The 21,516-nt window shown below is 33.1% G+C and overlaps 1 protein-coding gene across 1 annotated transcript; it reads right to left on the bottom strand.

Moving 5' to 3' along the window:
- Positions 1 to 17,869: 17,869 nt before the first annotated feature.
- On the bottom strand, positions 17,870 to 20,969 carry LOC148199478 (uncharacterized). The gene is made up of 4 exons (XM_088114691.1): positions 19,239 to 20,969; positions 19,012 to 19,159; positions 18,674 to 18,931; positions 17,870 to 18,566 (listed from the first exon to the last, which is right to left on the bottom strand). The coding sequence occupies exons 1-3, from the start codon at positions 20,967 to 20,969 to the stop codon at positions 18,822 to 18,824; spliced, it is 1,989 nt and encodes a 662-aa protein (XP_087970817.1). The 3' UTR covers positions 17,870 to 18,566; positions 18,674 to 18,821.
- Between the last annotated feature and the right edge of the window lie 547 nt (positions 20,970 to 21,516).

Here is a 21,516-nt window from a genome sequence, read left to right as displayed (position 1 = left end):
TATGAAAGTTAAAATTAACTTTTTTATGTCAATTCTATATTAATCAACCTAAATATAGACGACATAGCTAAAAACTCTTCAAAAAAGTCAATCTTTATATTTGTTCAAAAGAACTGTCAGATGTGTGGATCATATGTTATTCTAGTTGTTTACAATAGATTAGATTTCCTCTATACGATGTATTGCATCCTTCTCGTAGAATTAAACTTTTCAATAGTAGATACAATCTTCCTGAACTAAGGTTTAGATAATTGCTCCCTTTTGATTTGGATTGATTGGTATAATCTCCCGTTTTTTTTTCTTTATTTTTTATGGTATTTTATTCATGTGACAGCATATAATTGTTAGATTTTAATAAACAATACAAATTTCTAGGTATAACAATCTGAAAAAAATTATTACATTAAATATGTCTTAACAGTATTAGAACGAAGTGAGGTTCAACATTAAAATAAGCTCTAAGTCCTTTATGTTTTCAATTAGCTTATATAAAAGGTATATCTTCATTGTTTCTTCAAAATATAATATACCTTTCTTTAAAAACATTCATATCAAAAGTGTTTTGTGTAGATTATAATGAGAAAAAAGTTACAAAATTAGAGTGCAAAATATCTTCTTACAAAATTTCATTCCAATTTTTCTACAGCAGGACTAATATATTTTCTCTCATTTGCAGCACAAAATGAGCAGTTTACCGGGGATTCGCTTCACAATTTCAATCTAGGATGAAATATATGCTTGAAGAGGGATATAAAAATGATTTAATAATAAAGTTAAAAGAGTTGAGTTAAATTTCTGTCACTAAATATTTAAGAATGATGCTTTTGCACCTCAGTTTCATCCTACATCTTTCAATTGACAATTATATCCTTCATTTAATAATATCTAAAAAATTATAATGATGATTTAATGACTTTTCAATCACCAACAACTCTTAATCGTGTACTATTGTACTATAATAAAAATTAAAAATTAAAAAAATGTTAACAAATCAATAAATAAAGTTAAGAAAAATCACAAAACACAACAAATTAAATTTAAATTAATAAACGAATCAAAAACTAAAAAACAAATATACAACAAATACTTAAATAATAATTCATATTGAAAAATAAAATATCAAGAAATAATTATAGAATAAAAAAACTAACAAATTTAAATAAATATCAAATATAAAATACAAATTACAAAATATTAATCGCAAAATATTTAATACTTAAATAAACTAATAAAAATAATATAAAAAACAAATCAAATTCTAAAAACAATTAAATGTTATAATAAAGCAAATCAAAAGAAGGAAAAGCAATGTACTTGTCCTTGGTTCAAGTTGCGGCAAAAGTGAAACCACACTTCCAAGTGCGGCAACCGCATTTGTAGTTAGACTGTATTTCAGACTGTGAGGAGCTCTCAACCGCACTTCCAAGTGCGGAAAGCTCTACAAGCCCTCTTCCAACACCGACGTGCTCTCAACCAGTGTAATTAAGGCATCGACCTTTCTCATCTAGTCCAGAAATGTATCACAGCACATACAAACAGCACATACAAATACTACATACAAACAATTCATACAAAGAACACATTCAAACGAATATCATCACAAACAATCTTTTTATCATACAAAGTTTAAGGAAAGAACAACCAACCCGGACGCCCAAGCTAAGAAGAACTACTACTGCAAACACTCACCACAATACCACCATGGCCACCGAGGAGAGGTCTGTGCACGACACCAAGTAAAGTGAGGGAGGAGGGAAGGATGGGAGGAGCACTGTGCACGAGAAAAGAGAAGAAAGGTGTAGGATTTCAGAACGTGAAAGGCAACAGAGAGTAAAGGATGAATATTTGCTTTTAACTGTTGAATGGATAAAAACAGTTAAAAGATTCTATGTGGTTCTGATAAGAGCACAATTGGAATAATAGAAAAATAAAGAGACGTAGGTGCACAAAGAAGCTCTCATAATTTAAATTTAAAGTATAAGATTGATTGATTAGAAGAAAAAGTGGAACAGGTTATATTTTCAACTACCACATTTGGATTGATGCCACTTATATGAAATTCATTTTAATCTATATTTTGATATATGAATAATGCATGTTCTCTTGCCACATAACTTTATTTCACATTTGCTTTCAGTCATCTTTGTAGGTTCGGAGAACTTTTTCTTTTTTTTTTCTATTTTCTGAAAAAAAACTAAATTATCCCATGAAAATTTAAACCATATTTTCATGGATGAACTGATGATGCAAAATCCTAACTAATAGTTCTAGTTTAAGTATGGAATACTACACAGATTCGATGCACGGGAATTTAATTTTTAACTTTTTTAGATTGGATTTTCAAAAATTAATCATAATTGTTATAATAAAGAAACTAACATTTTCAAAAACATAAAAAAACAAAAATAAAACTAGTTTCAAATTTTATTTGAGTCAAATATAATGTAAATAGTAGAAATAATATTATAAATGTAACACTCCAATTTTCATCTCATCTAAGTCATTAACATTTTAACAAATGACTAAAATCATAACCAAAACTTGAGTAAAATTTTAAAATTTTTATTTAATATAAAAAGTTAAATGCAAGATTTAAAATCAATCCATCAAATAAACTAATTATCAATAGAATTCAGAACATGTTATCACAACCGTTAATACAACCTACCATCAAGGTTAGGTTGTAACTTTCACATATAAGCATTATATTTCCCATTATTCTTTTGGTAATAATTGAGAAAATATCTCACTTTTTATTACTTTCAGAACCACGATAAAATATACAATTTCATATTACTCGTTTTGAGAATCTCAACAAAAGATACAATTTTCATTACTTTTCTTGAAAGCCTCAACGAATTATACAATTTCTCATTACTTTTTTTTCATAATCTCGACAAATATGTACAACTTCTCGTTACTTTTCTCAAAAACGAAATTGCTTACAATACAATTACTCAAAACTACCCTTCATTACTTTTCATCGAATTACCCTTCATTTATATTTTTAAATAACCATATATTAACATATCATCATAATTATACTAAAAATATTACAAAACTTATAACCACAAAGATTTCCAAACAAATAAAATAAAATGACACATACGGATTCTAATAATTATTACAATATCATTTGTACATATATAATATCAAATAAGACAAAATAGCAATATAAAAAAGAAACCTTAAAACCTTTATAAATATATTATAGTATTCAAAACAGGAATTGTAAAACCGTCTTAAAACCACAATTTCACTTTCGTATATTATAATAAATCTTTCATATGTATAATATAATATATCTTTAGCCCACAAAAGTAAAAACATCACCGGTATTAATAAAAAAATATTGTTTATACCCAAAAACGAACCATGTGTCTAGTATTGTATAAAAACCCACCGTATAAATAAAATTGTTCATTTATGGTACCTATTATAACACCTACATGTAAAACAACCTTCGTTATTTTCTATAAAAATATTATACTTTGAGATAATATAATTTGTTTTATTCATTTAACATTATTTTTTTATTTTTTATTTTCTTAAAAAATATATAAAAATTTATTTTTTATAATCATTTTACTCTTATATTAAATGTAAAAATATGTTACTTAATCATTATTCTAATCATCCAAAAATCGAAACAATAAAATATCACATCAAAGCCACACTACAGTTATACCACAAATGCTTGCATGACTAAAATATCAAACCCACGCTTTAACTATTGGCCATAACTTAATAATTAAATACCTAATATGCTAAACACTCTAACTTTTAATAGTTTTGCATTTTCTTTCACCCTATCAATTCTAAAACGACATCGTCTCAAAGCCTTACACTGCACTATCTTTAATTCTCTTCTATACCACTTCAAGAAAACATGTGAATAAAGTTCTTAAACCCACCGAAGAGAAGAAAACGAGCGCTAATACGTCCGCTGTGTCTCTATTTTCAGCGGACGGCCCCACCCATCGAAGAAGAACTCTTTAATTTTAATTTTGCAGAGAGAGGTTCTCCCCTAGAAAAAGAACCGCTGTGTGGTGCTCAGTAGATTTTCTTCTCCTCACACAGTTACTTCAAGCTTTGGGCGTCCAGGTTGGTTTTTTTTTTTTAGATTTTCTTAAAATCATTGTATAATATAACAGAGTATACGATGCATTGAGTGTGATAAAATGTTAAATGTCATTATAGAATCTGTGTTTGATATGCTTGTTTCGTTTTTTATCTGTCTGGATTTGGGTGAGGGAAAAAATTAGGGCCTTAACCGCACTTGAAATTGCGGCAGGCCCAGCCGCACATAGAAGTGTGGCGACCGCATATGGAAGTACCTGTGTTTGGTGTTCAGCGCTTTTGCAAGCAGGTTTTGGAAGCAGCTGCACTTGAAAATGCGAATGAGGGTAAACGCATTTCGACCTGCCGGTCGCACCTGGAGCTGTGCTGATTGCATTTTAGGATTATTTAATATTTTCTTTTATTATATTAAATTTGTATTTAATTTTTTTGAAATTTATAAATTGTATTTCCTTATATTATTTATTATTTTGTATTTTTTATATTTATTTATAGTATTAAATTTTTTATTTTTTATTTTTTATATTTATTTATAGTATTAAATTCTTTTTTAAAAATATATGTATGAAATATTATGTTAGTATATTTAATTTATTTTGGTTAATATTTTATATAGTTTTTTGTTAATATTTTATATCTATATATTCTATAAATTTGATTTTTTTGTTATATTTTATGGTTAAATAATATTTAATATGTTTTTGGAATATCTTTTCACTTTTTTTATTTGTTTGTTATTTTATTTTAAAATTATTATTTTTTATGCTTAAAATTATGTTATATATTATTTATTATGTAAATTTTGTTGTTTAATTTTATTTTAGCTGATTTTTAATTTTTTTTTTAATTTGTAATTTTTTAAAATTATTTATTTAATTAAATAATAATTATTATGCCTAAACTTTTTATTTTTGAGTTATTATTTGGTTTCTTAATTTATTTTTTATTTTTAATGTTTTTGTTATAATTTGTAATTATTTAAGTAATATTTATTAAGTAACTTTTGTTGTTATTAATTTTTTCTTCATTATTTTATTATTAATTTTTTATTTTATGATTATTTATTATTTGTTTCAATATTTATTATTATGTAATTATTATTTTTTTATACCATTTGTTATAATATAATTGGTTATAGAAATGGTTAGAACTAGAGGTGGATCATCTTCTCGCGGTGATGCTTCATCTTCTCGTGGTGAGCCTTCATCTTCATCTCACGATAAAAGGAGACGACCAAAACGTGTGGATGTTATTCATGAGGATGGGTCTGAGGAGCATAACGAAATTATACAGCAGAGATATGGTGAGGACGACTATGTTGAGCAGAAGGATGTTGAACCGCAGGAGGATGACTATAGTGAGGAAGAAGAAGAAGATGAAGATGATGGATTTCTAGGAGGTCCACGTGACACCTCCTTGCTCACACATTATACCCAGCATGTTGCATTTGCCATGTGGCAAGGCCGGGTTAGTCATCAACCTAAATGTTAATTGTTCATTAATTGTTTATTTATTTTTGTTATATAAATTTGTGTTTTTATGTAGGATCGAGGGAAGATCAAAGTGATTTCCCATGGTAAAAAATTAAGACATTTTGGAATGTACCATGAGGCTATTGAGCGTTATATCTCCATATCGGGTTTGGCTTCCTTAGTCAACCTATCGTACGAGTATGTCGATCATGGATTGATCGTTTCCCTTGCGAAGAGGTGGCACCCAGAGACAAATACTTTCCACCTCCGTGTAGGAGAGATGAGTGTCACATTAGATGACGTTCACAATCTGCTTCACCTACCTATCATGGGGCAATTTTGTGACGTGGAGGAGTTAGAGTATGATGAGGCTCGATCTCATCTTATGGACTTGCTTGGTGTCGATCGTGCCAAAGCTTCAGCCGAGATGAAACAGTCACGCGGTCCAAAAGTTAGGCTGAGCTGGCTCCGCGAGGTCTACCAAGAGTGCATTGAGCAGGAGCTTTGGGAGTGCGCTGCTCGGGCCTACTTGTTGCATCTACTTGGATGCACAATTTTTACGAATAAGAGTGGGACATTTATTCGAGTCTCGTACCTCCTTCTGTTGCGAGACTTGAATGCTTGTGCGACATATGCCTGGGGAGCATCTGCACTGGCATATACTTATGAGCAGCTAGGAGATGCTAGCTTCACTGGTGTCAAGCAGATAGCTGGATATTCCACTCTTCTACAGGTACATTTTAGTTTTACAAAATTGTTTTAATATATTTTACGAATGTATAAAATAATTTAAGTAATGTTTTTTTAGAGTTGGATATATGAGCACCTTCCTGACATGGGAAGGAGGCGAGTATCGGATAGGTACACAGATCTCGATCCACGTGCTTCACGATATATACCTCCAAGGCAAGGTTGGAGTTTGATGGAGGGGCGGACATATCTGGATTGGCTCACTTACGATGATGTCATTTGGCATCCATACATTTCGCACAGACGTACTTGTCCATTCATGAACATATGTATGTTTTCAGGATGGATCCGACTATGCGACATGATTCACCGACATTTGCCTGAACGTGTGTTGCGTCAGTTCGGTTTTCAGCAGATCATACCACGTTCGCCTGAGAGCCTTCTGATGCCAAACATTCCTACGATTGATCTAAATTGGCTGAGGTATGTTGAGCATGCCATTACTGGTGTCACTGAAGCTGATGAGCCCTCTGCGTGTGTTGATGAATACCTAATGTGGTTTAGACGGGTGTCCCACTCGTACATCACTCCAGCTGACGACGATGACCGTCCCAATCTTGCCCCGCGCATGAGGCGACACCTACCAGATGACATCCTGATGCCCTTAGTTCTTCGTAGACGATCGCCTGAATCTGGATTGTTGGTATGTAATGAAACTAATTTGATTGTTTATTATATCAATTTTTGTTTACATAGTTAATTTATTTATTTTGTTATATTCATTTTAGGGTGGTATGAGGCGTGTGATCAGGATGTTGCAGAGCATGTTAACCTATCGAGACGTCACAAAGGGCACTGTAGCTTATCAGCGTACTATTGAGGCACTTCAGGTTGCTCGTAGATCCGTTGAGGAGTATGAGGCTAGTACTAGTAGAGGTGCTCGTCATGTTCGTGGAAGAGCATCATTTTCTTGAAAGGAGATTGTTATATATGTTTTTTAATGCTTATTTATGTAACGTTTAATTATACTTTGAGTATTAATAATGCATAATTATGTATGATTTGCATAATGTGACTAATTATAATTTATTGAACGCGTTAATATGATTCATCTTCGTTCAATCAAATGATATAACGAGACAATTGAAATAACGGACAATTAATACGACAATCAATTCAAAACCATGAATTAGTACAAAAGATATTTACAATTGAAAAAATAAATTACTACAAAACAAACTTAATTTTAGTCTTCTCCAAGATCTACATAAGTTCTATTAACTCCCATTAACTCCATAAATGATTGCATCCTATGTGTATAAAATGAGGATCATGATTGTGCCTTTGGGTAACAATGGTTTGAGGAAATGATGTCCACATGGGTAACAGACAACCATCTTGTAATTGGACCTGGAAACTTAATATTAGTAAATGAATCATAATGGTTAATGGTTATGGTATAATAGAAATGGAAGTTTACCTGTACGAAATGACATTCATTAACAAATCAAATGCATAAGATCTGATGTTGTCTGATATCAGTAGGTGGTGAAGTGCACAGTGGGAATATGGTAAAACTCTAAACATAGGACAAACATACTAAGATGACATTGTATCTATTTGCAATGGCATAGCCAATGTCCGGTATGGTCATCCACTTCTTAGCATTAACCTGTATTGCTTGAAGGTAAGTATTTATGAAAAGAAATACAAAATAACAAATAAGTAATGTTTATGAGGTAAATAACAAATACCTGTGATCGATCGTGGACAACCAATGAATGTCGTAGTTCTTTCAATTGATCGTAGCTTCCTACTAATTTTGCGTATTCATCACGCATCTAAGTTAGTTCTTGATAAAGGTCATGTCGTATAACAGGCCATGCCTTTTCACCATTGGCAACAACATCCACAACATCGACAATGTATGGATGACAGATCGGATGAAATTGATTTAACATCGGTACTGACCTTCGTGCAACTTCTTTCGGCTTCGATTTCACTTGTGATTTTCGTTATGAAGGCTTTGTCCTGGAATGAAAACTGCCAACGTGCTCAAAATATGATGGGTCACGTTTCATAGACCTCTCATGACGTGCAACTTTAGTCTTTTGTGCGCCTTTTGTTATCACTTTATGCGAAGGAGCAACCATAAATGTCATCTCTAGGCAAACAATTTCTAGCATCTTCTGCTTGATGTTGACTTGTTCACCAATGTCAATGTTCTTGAATCGTTCTTATACCAGTTGAACTTCAAGATATAAGCTAAACTCTGGAAGCAATTCAATAGACACATTACTTGAAATGCTTAAATGGGTCCACATAACATGTATTTCACTAAGAGGAAATATTCTAGTACCATTACCTCAAAATGCATCCACAACGAGCACTGTCCAAACCTATTTGATTCACTCGCTCAACTTCATCGGCAATAAGTCCTAGAGCGTATTGTGAAACACGTCCAACAAGTCTTCTATATCTTAATCCTTTATAAGCATCACTCATTACGTTAAGACTTTTTTCAAAGGACGCTCTTATCTTATTATGTTGTAGGACAATGACGTTATGCATAGCATCCCAACACAAGCATAAATCTCTCATACTAGACCCCAATAATCTCTTTAGGTTCTAGTACGCAAACTCAACCTTGCCACAAAACACATTAATACTATCACAACAAATATGAAATACATAAGTAAACAAATTTACAATAACAATTACCTGTTTGTTGTAGTGTTCCCTAGATGCATCACTTTGTTTGTCTACGCCTTGACGAAGTATGCCTTGTACAAAATGATCCAAGTACGGTTCACATAATAAAAAAATAGAGGCCATGATGCATAGGCATACTTAAAACGATGAACATAAGCATCAAACATCGACGGGTCGTCATAGTCCATCACATTTTGCCACACTTCCATCAACACATCCCATGCCTCAACATTATCCATTAACATCTTGCATTTTTCTTTCACATTCTTCATAATTTGGAATGTACAAAGCATCTGATATGTCTCAGGAAAGACATTGCTAGTGGCATTTATCAAAACAAGGTCTCTGTCAGTGACAACAACGCGTGGACCGCCCTCTCATGTCAATAATAGTTCTTTGAACCTTTCCAATGCCCAAGTAAAATTATTTTGGCATTTACTTGAAAGAAATGCAACAACCCAGTGGGTGTGACTCCTATCATCTCAAGCAACGGAATATGATATTTGTTCGTCTTGTACGTCGTATCCATTAAGAAGACAATATCAAATGAATTTACCAAGTGCACTGAATCGAGATGTGTCTAAAACAGGTCACTTACTACGTTCGAATCGTCAACTGCTGCATTTCAGTCCGAATTAGGATGTGTCTTAAACATCTACTTCTCTGGATGTATTTGTCTCTATCTAACAACATCATCAACTGTTGCATTTCAATTCTCGACCCTCTCAAAGATCGTTTGTAAGTATATCTCGCATTATATATTTGCTTTATCGTCGTCACCTTATCTTCATTATGTTCTTTAAGAGTTAAATATTTGAGGGCTTAACTTGACTCTTAGTAATGTCAACAAGAATTGGCTGTTCAACAACATTTAACCTCCCCGCGAAAGGATGACCAACCAAAGTATATGCTAATTCATGGTTGTGATAGCCGCACATAACCTTTAACACCCAATCTTGTCCTTTAGGTTTACCCCTCAACCTAAATAGACACTCACATTTTCTTGTGCCAGATACACTAGGTTGAACATCTGGATTATACTTCCTATACTTCCCACTCCTTTCACAGCCTAACACAATGAATGTCTTTCTTCCAGCTTCATCAGTTGTTGTGTCATATCTTATAATCACGACAACAAATCCAAGGTCGAATGCAATCTTTCGAACCTATTCAATTAAATCGGTGCGTGATGGGAAGATTTGATCAGTGAAAAATTTATCTGTGTAATCACCCTCACTGACTTCATTTAGAAAAGAAGAATATTCTGACATAAAATCAAAATTTATTTGAGAATCAAGAAATGAATAGTTATCCATCTTATATAATTAAATAGGACCTATAATAAACATAACAATATTAAAATTTAACAAATAACAATTACAAAATTAAGGAAAACTTTTAAAATTTAAATGAAAATCACCAAATATAAACATCTTATAAATTCAATCAAAATTTAAAAAATTAACACATAAAAAAATGTATACAATAAATAAAAAATAACAAAAAATATTCTAAACTAAATACTAAATAAAAAAATTAAACTTATTCTAAAATAAATATAACTTCACATCATTCAAATCATTAATACGTATAAAACATTGAAAAATTAATAACAAATAAAAAAATTTCATAACAAAATATTAACTATTACGTAAAAAAACACTTAAATTATTAACTAATACATCAAAAATAAATACAATACAATATAACATAAAATTTTATAAATAAAATACTAAATAATAAAATACTAATAATTCACTAACACGTATAACAAAATCAAATTATACGAGTTAACATATAGTTTAATATTAATATAGTTTAAAATAACTTTAATATATTAAAATTCTAACAAGTAAATGAATTTTTGTTTCTAATACTACTTCAAGAAAAATAGTTGAACACTCTCTTGCTTAATTGCTTCAAATTTACGACTAACAAATATAATCAAGATGAGTAATCCTGTGAAAATGTATTTGTAATATCTAATCTAACATGACTATAGCATGTCATCTAAAGATTAAAGCCATATGAATAGGTATGACAACACTCAAAATTAATAGACATTAAGTAAAGGAGTCTTGGATATAAAGCAGATAAAAATATGGTAAGAGAATAGTTACGCTTGGGTTTCTTTTGAAACTTATTACTCTCAACTTATTGTGAATCTAGCATTCGCATGATGTAAATCAAATTAGATGCCAAACATACTCAAACATACTATAAGCCATAATATGACAATAAACGAACAACAAAAATAGACATGATTAAGAATGCAATGTGCAAATAAACATCAAATAATCATAAGCAAGCATAAGCCATAATATCACAATAAATGAACAACAAAAAGGAGATATGATTCAGAATGCAATGCAAATAAACATCAAATGATCATAAGCAGCCTGGGTTAAAAACAAAAAAAGTATGCACAGTGAAACTGCACTTGGAAGTGCGATACCCTACTGTTCAAAGTGCAGTTAGGGTGAACCGAAATTTGAATTTCGACGCTTTGCAACCGGCGTTCGAACTTTGCCACCCTTAATCGCATCTCTAACGGCGGTTAAGGTGTTTACTTCAGATAATATACTAACATCGTGAACTCTCGCTTCTTTCTTCCTCCTTCACTGTCCACAACACCACCAACACTACCTTCTTCCTCCTGTATTGTCCACAACACCACCAGCATGGGCATAACCACTAGTGTATAACCTTACAACTTTGAACTTAGAAAACAATTTAATAATACAAGTGAAGAAGTGAAGAATGAAAGTCAAAAAATAAGAAGAGAAAAGAGGATGCATGTAGGGCAATAGATGAGATTTAGGATTTATACAATCAATGAACGTTTAGACTTATTGGTGGTTAGGAAAGTTGTTGATGGTTACGAAATCATTAACTCATCGTTAATTTTTATTTGAATTTAATAAATAAAGGATAAATATGTAAAATGGGAAGTGCAGGAAAAAATAAGTGATATGAAGGGAGCATTGCTCTTTTTCTCACAAAAGAAGTATAGATGACTAAATTGACTTTTAAGAAAGACTAAAAGCAGTATTTGAAAACTGTGTAATAAATTAAGAACAAAGATTAAACAATAACATAAAAATTACAAAGCTTGACTAGCTCTAGGTTGGTAAATCAAAAGAATTCAGTCATATCATTACATTTAGTTATACCAATACATTGGTTCAAGATCTCAAAGAAATACAACATATTACCCAAAGTGAAAGACTAATAGTATCCATCGAAGAAAAAAGAAAAGAATAAACAATAAGAACTTCCATTTTAACTACAATGCACTGATTATCAATTCTACTTTTTTAATTTTCATCAACAAAATAATAATTAATTTAAATTATTTCACCATATACTTGTATATTTTTTAAATTTATTATCTTAAAAAATTACAACAATAACAAATATTACTAAATATCCTCATTTTATCATTTCTTAATTTTTTTTTCCATCTCCTACTTTTTAATAATTCAAAAATAAAATAAAGAAACAAAAAAAAAAATTGGTGCCAGGATGCTACAACGAATGTCAGACTTCAGCTTCAGCTGTCTAATCAAAAATCAAAATTGTGCTATCTGTACTTAAATATAGTGAACAGTATCTATATATTAAAATAATAAAAAAAATGAATTTGTGGTTGTTAATGTGTATAAATACAACTAAGGTTTAATTGTTTAGTTTGTCCCTAATTTGGCTGTAATGTGTTAAGTTCGTTCAAAAGTGATAAAATTTGCTTTAATTAAGTTCCTTCCGTTAAATAAGACAGAAATAGTATTAACTTTTTTTTTTCTTTTTTATTTTTATGTGCAATGCAGCTTCTTTGTCAATGTTTATAGCATAAAATGATTACTTTTCAAATAAAGCGCTTTGCACCTACTTTTTACTATGTTCCATTCCACTTTTTATCAACCTAACTATCATGTTTACATACCCTTATTTAAATAAAAAATAATATTTTAATGGGTTAAATATGTTTTTCGTCCCTTAAGTATCACACGATTTTGGTTTTAGTCCCTACTTGAAACTTTGATGGTTTTTAATCCTCGTACTTTTGAAACTATTAGTATTAGTCCTTAAAAATGGACGGCGTTAAGTTTTAGTAGATGTGGCAAACGGCGATGCCACGTCATATACCAGCTGTCGTGCCACGTTGATTGTTTCATTTTTCAAGTTGAATCTAACTTCGTCATCTGCGGCGAACCAGAAGCTTCTCGTCTCTGCCCCCTCGCCCTCCAACAGCACCGTGGCCAGGAATGCGTCAGCATCGTCGCCGTCCACGACAACCTCTTGGTAGGCATCAACTCACCACTCTCATCGAAATCTAAATAACTAAAACCATAAAACTGGACGCCAAATCTAAACTAATCCTTGTGAAAAAAGTTCCCATCTTTCCCACCGTAGACGATCTGGATTAGTTCCCATCAACTCACCGCTCTCCGATTTATTCTATTATTGTCAGCTTCTACAACACCATGTAGATCTGAATCCATCCTCCATGATTCCACATCCTCCATCAAGCTAGGTATCAACTCAGGCCTCTTCGAATCTCTTCTTCGAATGCACCATCATCAACCGTTAGTCATTCTCGTCTCATCCTCACATCATTAGCCTGCATCCAAAGACATAAACCATTATCCCCAAATCAAGAAACCTTGGCACTGATGTAAATCGCACCACTACAACACAATCGCGACCTTGTCTCCACTTCCTCAGCCACACTGCACCGCCGTGAATTGTTGTGTCCCTCGCGTCTTCACCGTCAATCTGAATCATCATCTTCATCGCAACACCCCTTTCTTCGATCCGCGCTGGCCATGATAGCTCCAAAGCTGAAATCGTGTGGTGGTGCGTCGCACCGCTGTCATGGCTCGACCTCCGTTGAGTTCGTCCCACCACTGCGCGAGAAGCATCGTCATCGCACTTCCAATCATCGCGCATCAGAGCATCTTCGTCTTCTCTATTCTCGCAACGATATAAAACCTTATTCTAAATAACTAAAACCATAAATCAGTGCGCTTTCCACATGGCACCTGCCGCGCACTTGCCTTGTGCCGTTCGGGATTGGCTGCCGCCGTCAGAGATTCGGGCTTTACGGTTCGCTTGCGATATTCGGGCTTCGCAGGTGTGAACTGGGATGCACAGGAAGAAGGGAAGAAAAGGGCGAAAGAAAGGTCAAAAGGGACCTTTGAACGAGAGCAATAACGGGACGGGGTCTGACGATCTGAGAGTTGTAGTGGACTCAGTAGAGTTCCTGGAGAGAGATAGAGGCGGGGGAGCAGTGTAGTGAAAACCTAGATCTTCGCCGTCGTCAGGTGAGGGAGGAAGAACGAGAATGGCCACGTGAGTGTCAGATTCTTATTGGCTAGCAACGTGGCAGAGAGTGCAGAGCGCAGCTGGGCATCGCCGTTTGTCACATCTACTAAAACTTAACGTCGTCCATTTTTAAGGACTAATACTAATAGTTTCAAAAATACGAGGATTAAAAACCATCAAAGTTTCGAGGGACTAAAACCAAAATTGTGTAATACTTAAGGGACAAAAAACATATTTAACCCTATTTTAATAATATGAAAGGACAAAATATATATATATATATATATATATATATATATATATATATATATATATTATTGTGTAAATATATCTAACCAGAGTATATGTTTTTTTGTTAAAAGACCTGAGTTCAATAGAATATTAAATTAATAAAATTTAAATAAGTTTGCAGCTTTTTCTATTGTGATTTCTAAACACCTTTTAAAATAACATCTTTTAACATTTAATTTTCACCTTGAGCTCTTACACAAAGTATTTAAAAAGTATCAATTATTTTTTTTTTATATAAAACAATCCCTCCTTTTTATTTCTCCTGCTTAAATTTAAGTATATGTTTTTTGTAGTAATTTTTGAACTAGGAAAAGAAAAGAAAATTAGTTATTTCATATGAAATATTCTCTTTTATCTTACCCCTTTAACTCTTTATCATTAAAACACAACTATTTATTTTATTCCGTTATTTTTTATTTTATTGTTTACTGTCGTTGTATCATTATTTATCTAAAGATTTAATTTACGTATTTTTTTTTAGTCACTTATAGTTGTCTTCTACGCTTTTAATTAGCTTTTGAATTATTTCCATCAAGTGAAAAAGGAAAGAGTATAATATTTTACATTTATAGTTTTAAAGAACTAAACAATTTATTGTGTTTTATATAACAGAATATTTCTCCATGCTAATTTTATAATTTTAACCATTTTTAGACATTGAAAAAAATATATTTCGTAATGAATTTGCTCATATCAATTTACAGTGAAATTATTCATTATTACTTATGAACAAGTTACCATGAAATAATATGTAAAAATTCATAATTAATGTTGTTGAATTTATTTTTCAGTCAACATTTTTCAAAAATTGAAACAAACTATTGATAAATAATAATATTTGTGTTGATAGTAAAAAAAACTCACTATAAATATTAAAAAAATGAAAACTATCAATTGAGAATTCATAAAAAAATTAACTTTTTCTTAATAAGCTCTCGTTTTTTCTCTCTTCGTCTATGTTTTATTTTTATTTATTAAAATTATTTAAAGGGTTAAATATGTTTTTAGTCCCTAAACTATTGGTCGTTTCTGGTTTTCGTCCCTCTTTCAAAGTAAGGTACAATTTGGTCCTCATTCTTTTCGAAACGTTCATTTTAGTCCTCGAAACTTTGGTTTTAGTCCTCATTTTGTTGACTAAATGAGGACCAAATTTTTTGAACGGTGTTAGTTTTCGAGGACTAAAACAAACGTTTCGAAAAGAATGAGAACCAAATTGTACCTTACTTTGAAAGAGGGACGAAAACCAGAAACGACAAATAGTTTAGGGACTAAAAACATATTTAACCCTTATTTAAATACTAGTGAGTTTTACAAATTCTATTTCTATTTAACTTTATTATAATATTTTTATTAATTTAATATTCTTTTGAAACTGGGCGCCAAACAAAAGAATATATAATTTGGTTAGATATATTTACACAATAATATATATATATATATATATATATATATATATATATATATATATATATATATATATATATATATATTGTTTTTTTCTTTTATATTATTAAAACATTGTTTTTTTATTTAAAAAAGGTATATATGTAAACGTGATAGTTAGGTTGATAAAAAGTGGATGAAACAAAGTGAAAAGTGGTTGCAAATGATTTATTTGAAAAGTAATCATTTTATGCTGACAAAGAGGCTGCATTGTACAGAAAAACAGAAGAGAGAGCAAAAAAGTTAACACCGTTTCTGCCTATTTAACGAAAGGAACTTGATTGAGGCAAATTTTATCACGTTTGGACGAAATTGATACTTTTAAACCAAGTTTGGACGTGATTGAACCTTTTTTTAAAAGGTGGATGAACTTGACACACTCCAGTCAAGTGAAAATGAATGGAGATTGAAGACAAGTGAAAATGGGCTCTGTTTTGTGTTTTCTTTTCTGATTTTTTTGAATGAATGAAGATGGAATAATGGGAAGAAAAGGAATAAGAAGGCTATGTGGGAATTGTTACAGAGGTGGTATGGAATGGAGATGGATGGTTTAATACGTATTTTGGTCCCTCTTTTCGTAGGGTCTGTTCAAAGTGGTCCTCCTTTTTTTCAAAAGTTCACCAACATCCTACTTTTCGCAAAAATAATGCACGTTAGTCCTTTTTGGTTACGGCGTTAAAAAGACTAACGGCACAGCTGCCCAGCTGGCACAAAATTGATGAGCTGTACATTTTTCGTTGAGGTGGCACTGTGAATTGTTGATTCATCCTGAAAGCAAAGAATTCATGGTTGTTTTTCCCAAATTAAAAAGCAAAGTTAGGGTTGTTGGTGATTCGTGCTACATTTGTTTTGAAATCTAAAAGGAAAGGTTAGGGTTGTTGGACATTCGTGGTACTGTTGTTCTGAAACTTAAAAGCACAGGTTTAGGGTTAGGGATGACTTCATCACAAAGTTGTTCTTCCTGTTCGAAGGCAACAACCAAAGGATTTTCGCAATCCTCACACGGTGTTGTTTCCAGGGGAGTTGGGATAACCCCTATTTGCCACTGTGGTAATATTGCTGTAATGAAAGTTGCTAGAACTTCAAGGAATGCTGGGAGGAAATTTTGGGGATGTCGCCATTACAAGGTGTTTTGAATACCGTAGTGACTTTTATGTGTTTTGGATTTTATTTGTTTTAACATTTTTGTGTTATTGGTGAATAATAGGGTGGAATTTCAAGTGGGATGTCATGTAATTTTTTCAAGTGGTGTTCTGAGGACAATGCTGATGATAGAGATGGTACAATTGTGAGACAAAGCAACAGGATATTTGATCTGGAAAATAATGTCAAAGAGTTGCAGAGAAGGATAAAGTTCTTACTTGGAGTTGTGTTTGCTGTTATTGTGTTGAACATTATGACATTGTGGTTGTGTTTAGCTTGATCTTAGGTGTGCAATGTGCAATTTATGTTTTGTTCATGTAATGGCTCAGGTGTTTAGCATCATGTTTTGTTGATGTAATATCAGTTGTTGTAATATAGTGAACAATCTGAGTTCGTGCAATAAAGTTCGTTTTAGTCCCCCCTTTGATTTAAAAATGTTAATTGTGGTCCCCTTTGCTTTTAAAATTGTTCACGATGGTCCCTTTTTCCTTTAAAAATTGTTCAAGGTGGTCCCTTACTATATTACTATAATACATATTAAGAATACCTAGCAAAAAACATATATAATTACATAATATCACTACTTCCAAATATCACAACATAATATCAGTACAACTATAATAAGATATTTAATTAAAGTGCTTAATAAGAATTCAACATACACAATGAAAGTGTTTGATAAGAATTGAACACAGACAATGAAAGTGCTTAATAAGAATTCAACATACACAATTAAAGTAGTTAATAAGAGTACGTCATACATATTTATACATCCAAATTTTCATATAAATCTATGGATCTTTTCTTCTAATGTTTAACTTTTGCCTTTGTATTGGCTGACTTAAATCTCGGATGGAATCTTGACTTGGTTGTGGTGGTTGAGGAGATTGGGGACTTGATGGTTGTGAAGGTGCAATGGGTTGTGAACTTTGTGCCTGTGTTGGTTCTGTTGGTTCGATGATGGCTGGACGTAAAGGGCACATTTTTTTGTTGTGCCCCAGTTCACGGCAGATACTACATCTCTTTCGCTGCCCACCAACACTCATCTGGGTCCCATCTTTCGTTAGCTCCCATGGCTCCATTCTTCTTTTTTTCTTGGGTCTCCCAGGCATGTTCCTCTTAGGTGGTGGCAGTACATCAGGAGAACTAGTTTTTTCCCATAGGAGGTGGCCATTCACAGGATAGATGATGGACGCATATGCTTCTTCATATGTGGATTTCCTGAAACAAATTGGTATAAAACTTTCTGGATCTACATTTGAATAGTTCATTGATGCAACTGCATGACAACATGGGATGCCACTGATCATCCACTTCCTGCAGCTGCATTCTTCATTGTCCAGGTCCACTGTGAACTTGTTCCCAATGATTGAAACATGCCTAACCTCAAAAATCCTTCTTGCAGACCAGCTGAATAAATGAACATAAATAAGGCACATCAACAATTGGATATGAACATAAATAAGCCATAAGAACAACTGGATATGAACATAAATAAGGCATAAGAACAATATTACCTTGGGATCCAATATCTTGACAAATTACATTCCTTCATAACTCTCTTTTTGATCTTTGGACAGACATTGAAATCCATACCTGCTACCTTCGTTCTGTTCGTGGCCCATCTTTTCATCAAATACAGTCTAATCTCCTCCAACATGGTTATTATGGGTTTTCCCCTGGACTGCACAAGAACACTGTTGAATCCTTCACTGATGTTGTTATCCAGAGTATCACACATTGCTTGAGTTCTGAACCTACTTCTTGACCAATACCTATTGCACGAGAATGAAGAAAATGAGTTACCAAACATGAGTAATGCAGAATCTATGTGCATGTAATGGAAAGAATGTACCTTGGGGGTATGTGCTTGTGGCAGCCCTCCACATCAAATTCTTCAATATCTGACCAGAAAATCTTTTCCTAAAGTTAGCATAAAGGTGTCTGATGCAGAATCTTTGTTCTGCCCTAGGCAAAAACTCTTGGATAGCTGGCACCAATCCCTGCCAACATCAATTATTTAATCAAACACACATGATTAATAAAGTTTGCAAAATAAAATAATTAAAGTACTGCATGTACCTTTTGCTGGTCAGACATCCACGTGTATGCCTCACAAACTTCATTGCCCCCAAGGTCTTCAACCAATAATTGCAAAAACCAGGACCAACTATCTTTATTTTCGACTTCAACTACTGCATATGCAAGGGGTAGCATTTGCTCATTTGGATCCCTCCCAACAGCAGTAAGCAGCTCTCCCTTATAAAGACCTTTCAAAAAACACCCATCTAAACAGATGATGAGTCTACAACTAATAAAACTATCCTTACATGCTTTAAGACAAACATAACATCTCTGGAATATGGACTGACCATTATCACTGTTCACTTTAACCTTAACCGTTGACCCAAGGTTACTTCTCAATACCTCATGTGCATAGTCATAAATCCTTCGAAATTGTTCTTTAAAATCCCCTTCACGTTGACTTGATGCCATTAACTTTGCCCTTCTTGCTTTAGAAATTGATACATTGGTGTTCCATTTCCTTAATGCTTTGGTACATATGTCTTGGACCTTTATACTAGGATTGTCATGCATAGACTTATCTATTTCATGACTCAACCACTTACTATTCATCAATTTTATGTTCAGTTGCCTGCTGCAACAATGAACATCCACAATCTTCCTTAACTGCCAAATCTTGTGTGATGGCAAATACCCACAGTAAGCTACCCATGGACACTTTTTTTGCCCACCCATGCATCTGACCCTTACCCTACGGTTATCATTTTTTACAAACTTAAGAGCCCTCCCAGCATGAATAGCATAACTTCTAATGGCTTCCTTAAACTCATCCTTATCGGTAAATATAGTACCAAGTTCCCATTTGTAATATGACATTGACTTCTTTTTACCAAATGTAGGAAAGGGACCTCTACTTGGTCTGTCCTCAGTTTCATCCTCCTCACTTGCACTATTATCTGGAGTTAACAGCATATCTGACTCCCATTCATCATCTGACAACCCCCTACCATGTCCTTCTGCTTCGTTATCACTGTCTTCCATCCTGTATTCTGAATCACTATTATCCAAATTACCTACCTCCTCCAAGTTCTCTTCAACAGAAACATGTGCTTCATCCTCCTCAGTATCCACTTCCACTTCTTCCTCACTGTCCACTTCCACTTCTTCCTCACTGTGCATTTCCACTTCCTCCTCCCTATGCAGTTCTACTTCTTTCTGACTGTGCAATTCTACTTCTTCCTCACTGTGCACTTCCACTTCTTCCTCACTATGCATTTCTACTTCTTCCTCCACTCTACCTACTTCCTCTGTGTCAACCTGCACTCCATCATCTCTCTCCAAGTCACCACCACAGTTAAGAGGACCTTCCTCAACCTCCTGTTGCACTTCAACAAGACCTTGTACACCAACCTCAACACCACTACCCTCACCACTGTCTGCAGGCCCTTGGCAAAGGTAAAGAATTTCATCCTCATTTTCTACAACCACTGCTTCGCTCACTTTATGTACAACATACAAGTTGACTTTCCCCAACAATTTTCCCACATTCATCATGTTCAAAGCTCCTTTATCGTCATATAGCTTATATAAAACATGGTCAATATCGTAATATAACTCATGTACTTCAATGTAACCCAAATCCTTAAGTGAACCTACTACTCCAAAATAGCTCCATGTATCGGGGTCAATGTCCCAATAACATATTTCCCCACCTATATATTTAAAGGGCACTTCCTGTATCAAGGTCCCACCGTGGTGGACCACTACCTCAAACTTATCGTTAGACATCCCTACACTGCAAATGGAAAAGGGGGACCACTCATTAACTTAATTTAACACACCATGGACCAATTCCAACACCCAACGACAATACTTTTTCCATAAACCCCCCACCATGCCACAAATATAATCATATTTTAAACACAACAAATATAGAATCCACCCATTAAAGAAAAAGCAAAAATAGAATCCACCCATTAAAGAAAAAGCAAAAACAGAATCCACCCATTCAAGACAACAACATAGTAACAACAGTAATGCCATCAATTACTATAACAACAACATAAGAACAGTAATGCGATCACTAACCTCGAAGTTGATTTCACCAAAAATCAGAATCTGCACTCTTGGAAACGAGATTGTTCAACCCTAAATCGCCCCGAAATCGCATGCAGATTTTACCCCAAATGTAATTGTCAATTTTTTTTAACCCTATCTTTTAAATTAATTTAAATTAATTTATTTTAACACATATCAGCAATTCACAGTGCCACCTCAACGAAAAATGTACAGCTCATCAGTTTTGTGCCAGCTGGGCAGCTGTGCCGTTAGTCTT

The sequence above is a fragment of the Vigna umbellata genome, chromosome 4 (genome assembly GCF_029865625.1).
Source record: "Vigna umbellata cultivar VRB3 chromosome 4, Vumbellata_1.0, whole genome shotgun sequence".
NCBI lineage: Eukaryota > Viridiplantae > Streptophyta > Magnoliopsida > Fabales > Fabaceae > Vigna > Vigna umbellata.
Note: the sequence above shows the minus strand (reverse complement) of the source record. Positions and strands in the feature narration are given on the sequence as shown.

What these genes read in the sequence shown, in the direction of transcription:
- LOC148199478 (XM_088114691.1), bottom strand. Translation starts at nt 20,969, where the DNA reads ATGTCTAACGATAAGTTTGAGGTAGTGGTCCACCACGGTGGGACCTTG. An exon ending in GGATGTCTGACCAGCAAAAG is followed by an intron (nt 19,160 to 19,238) that starts GTACATGCAGTA and finishes TGATGTTGGCAG; the next exon opens with GGATTGGTGCCAGCTATCCA. An exon ending in CACAAGCACATACCCCCAAG is followed by an intron (nt 18,932 to 19,011) that starts GTACATTCTTTC and finishes CTCGTGCAATAG; the next exon opens with GTATTGGTCAAGAAGTAGGT.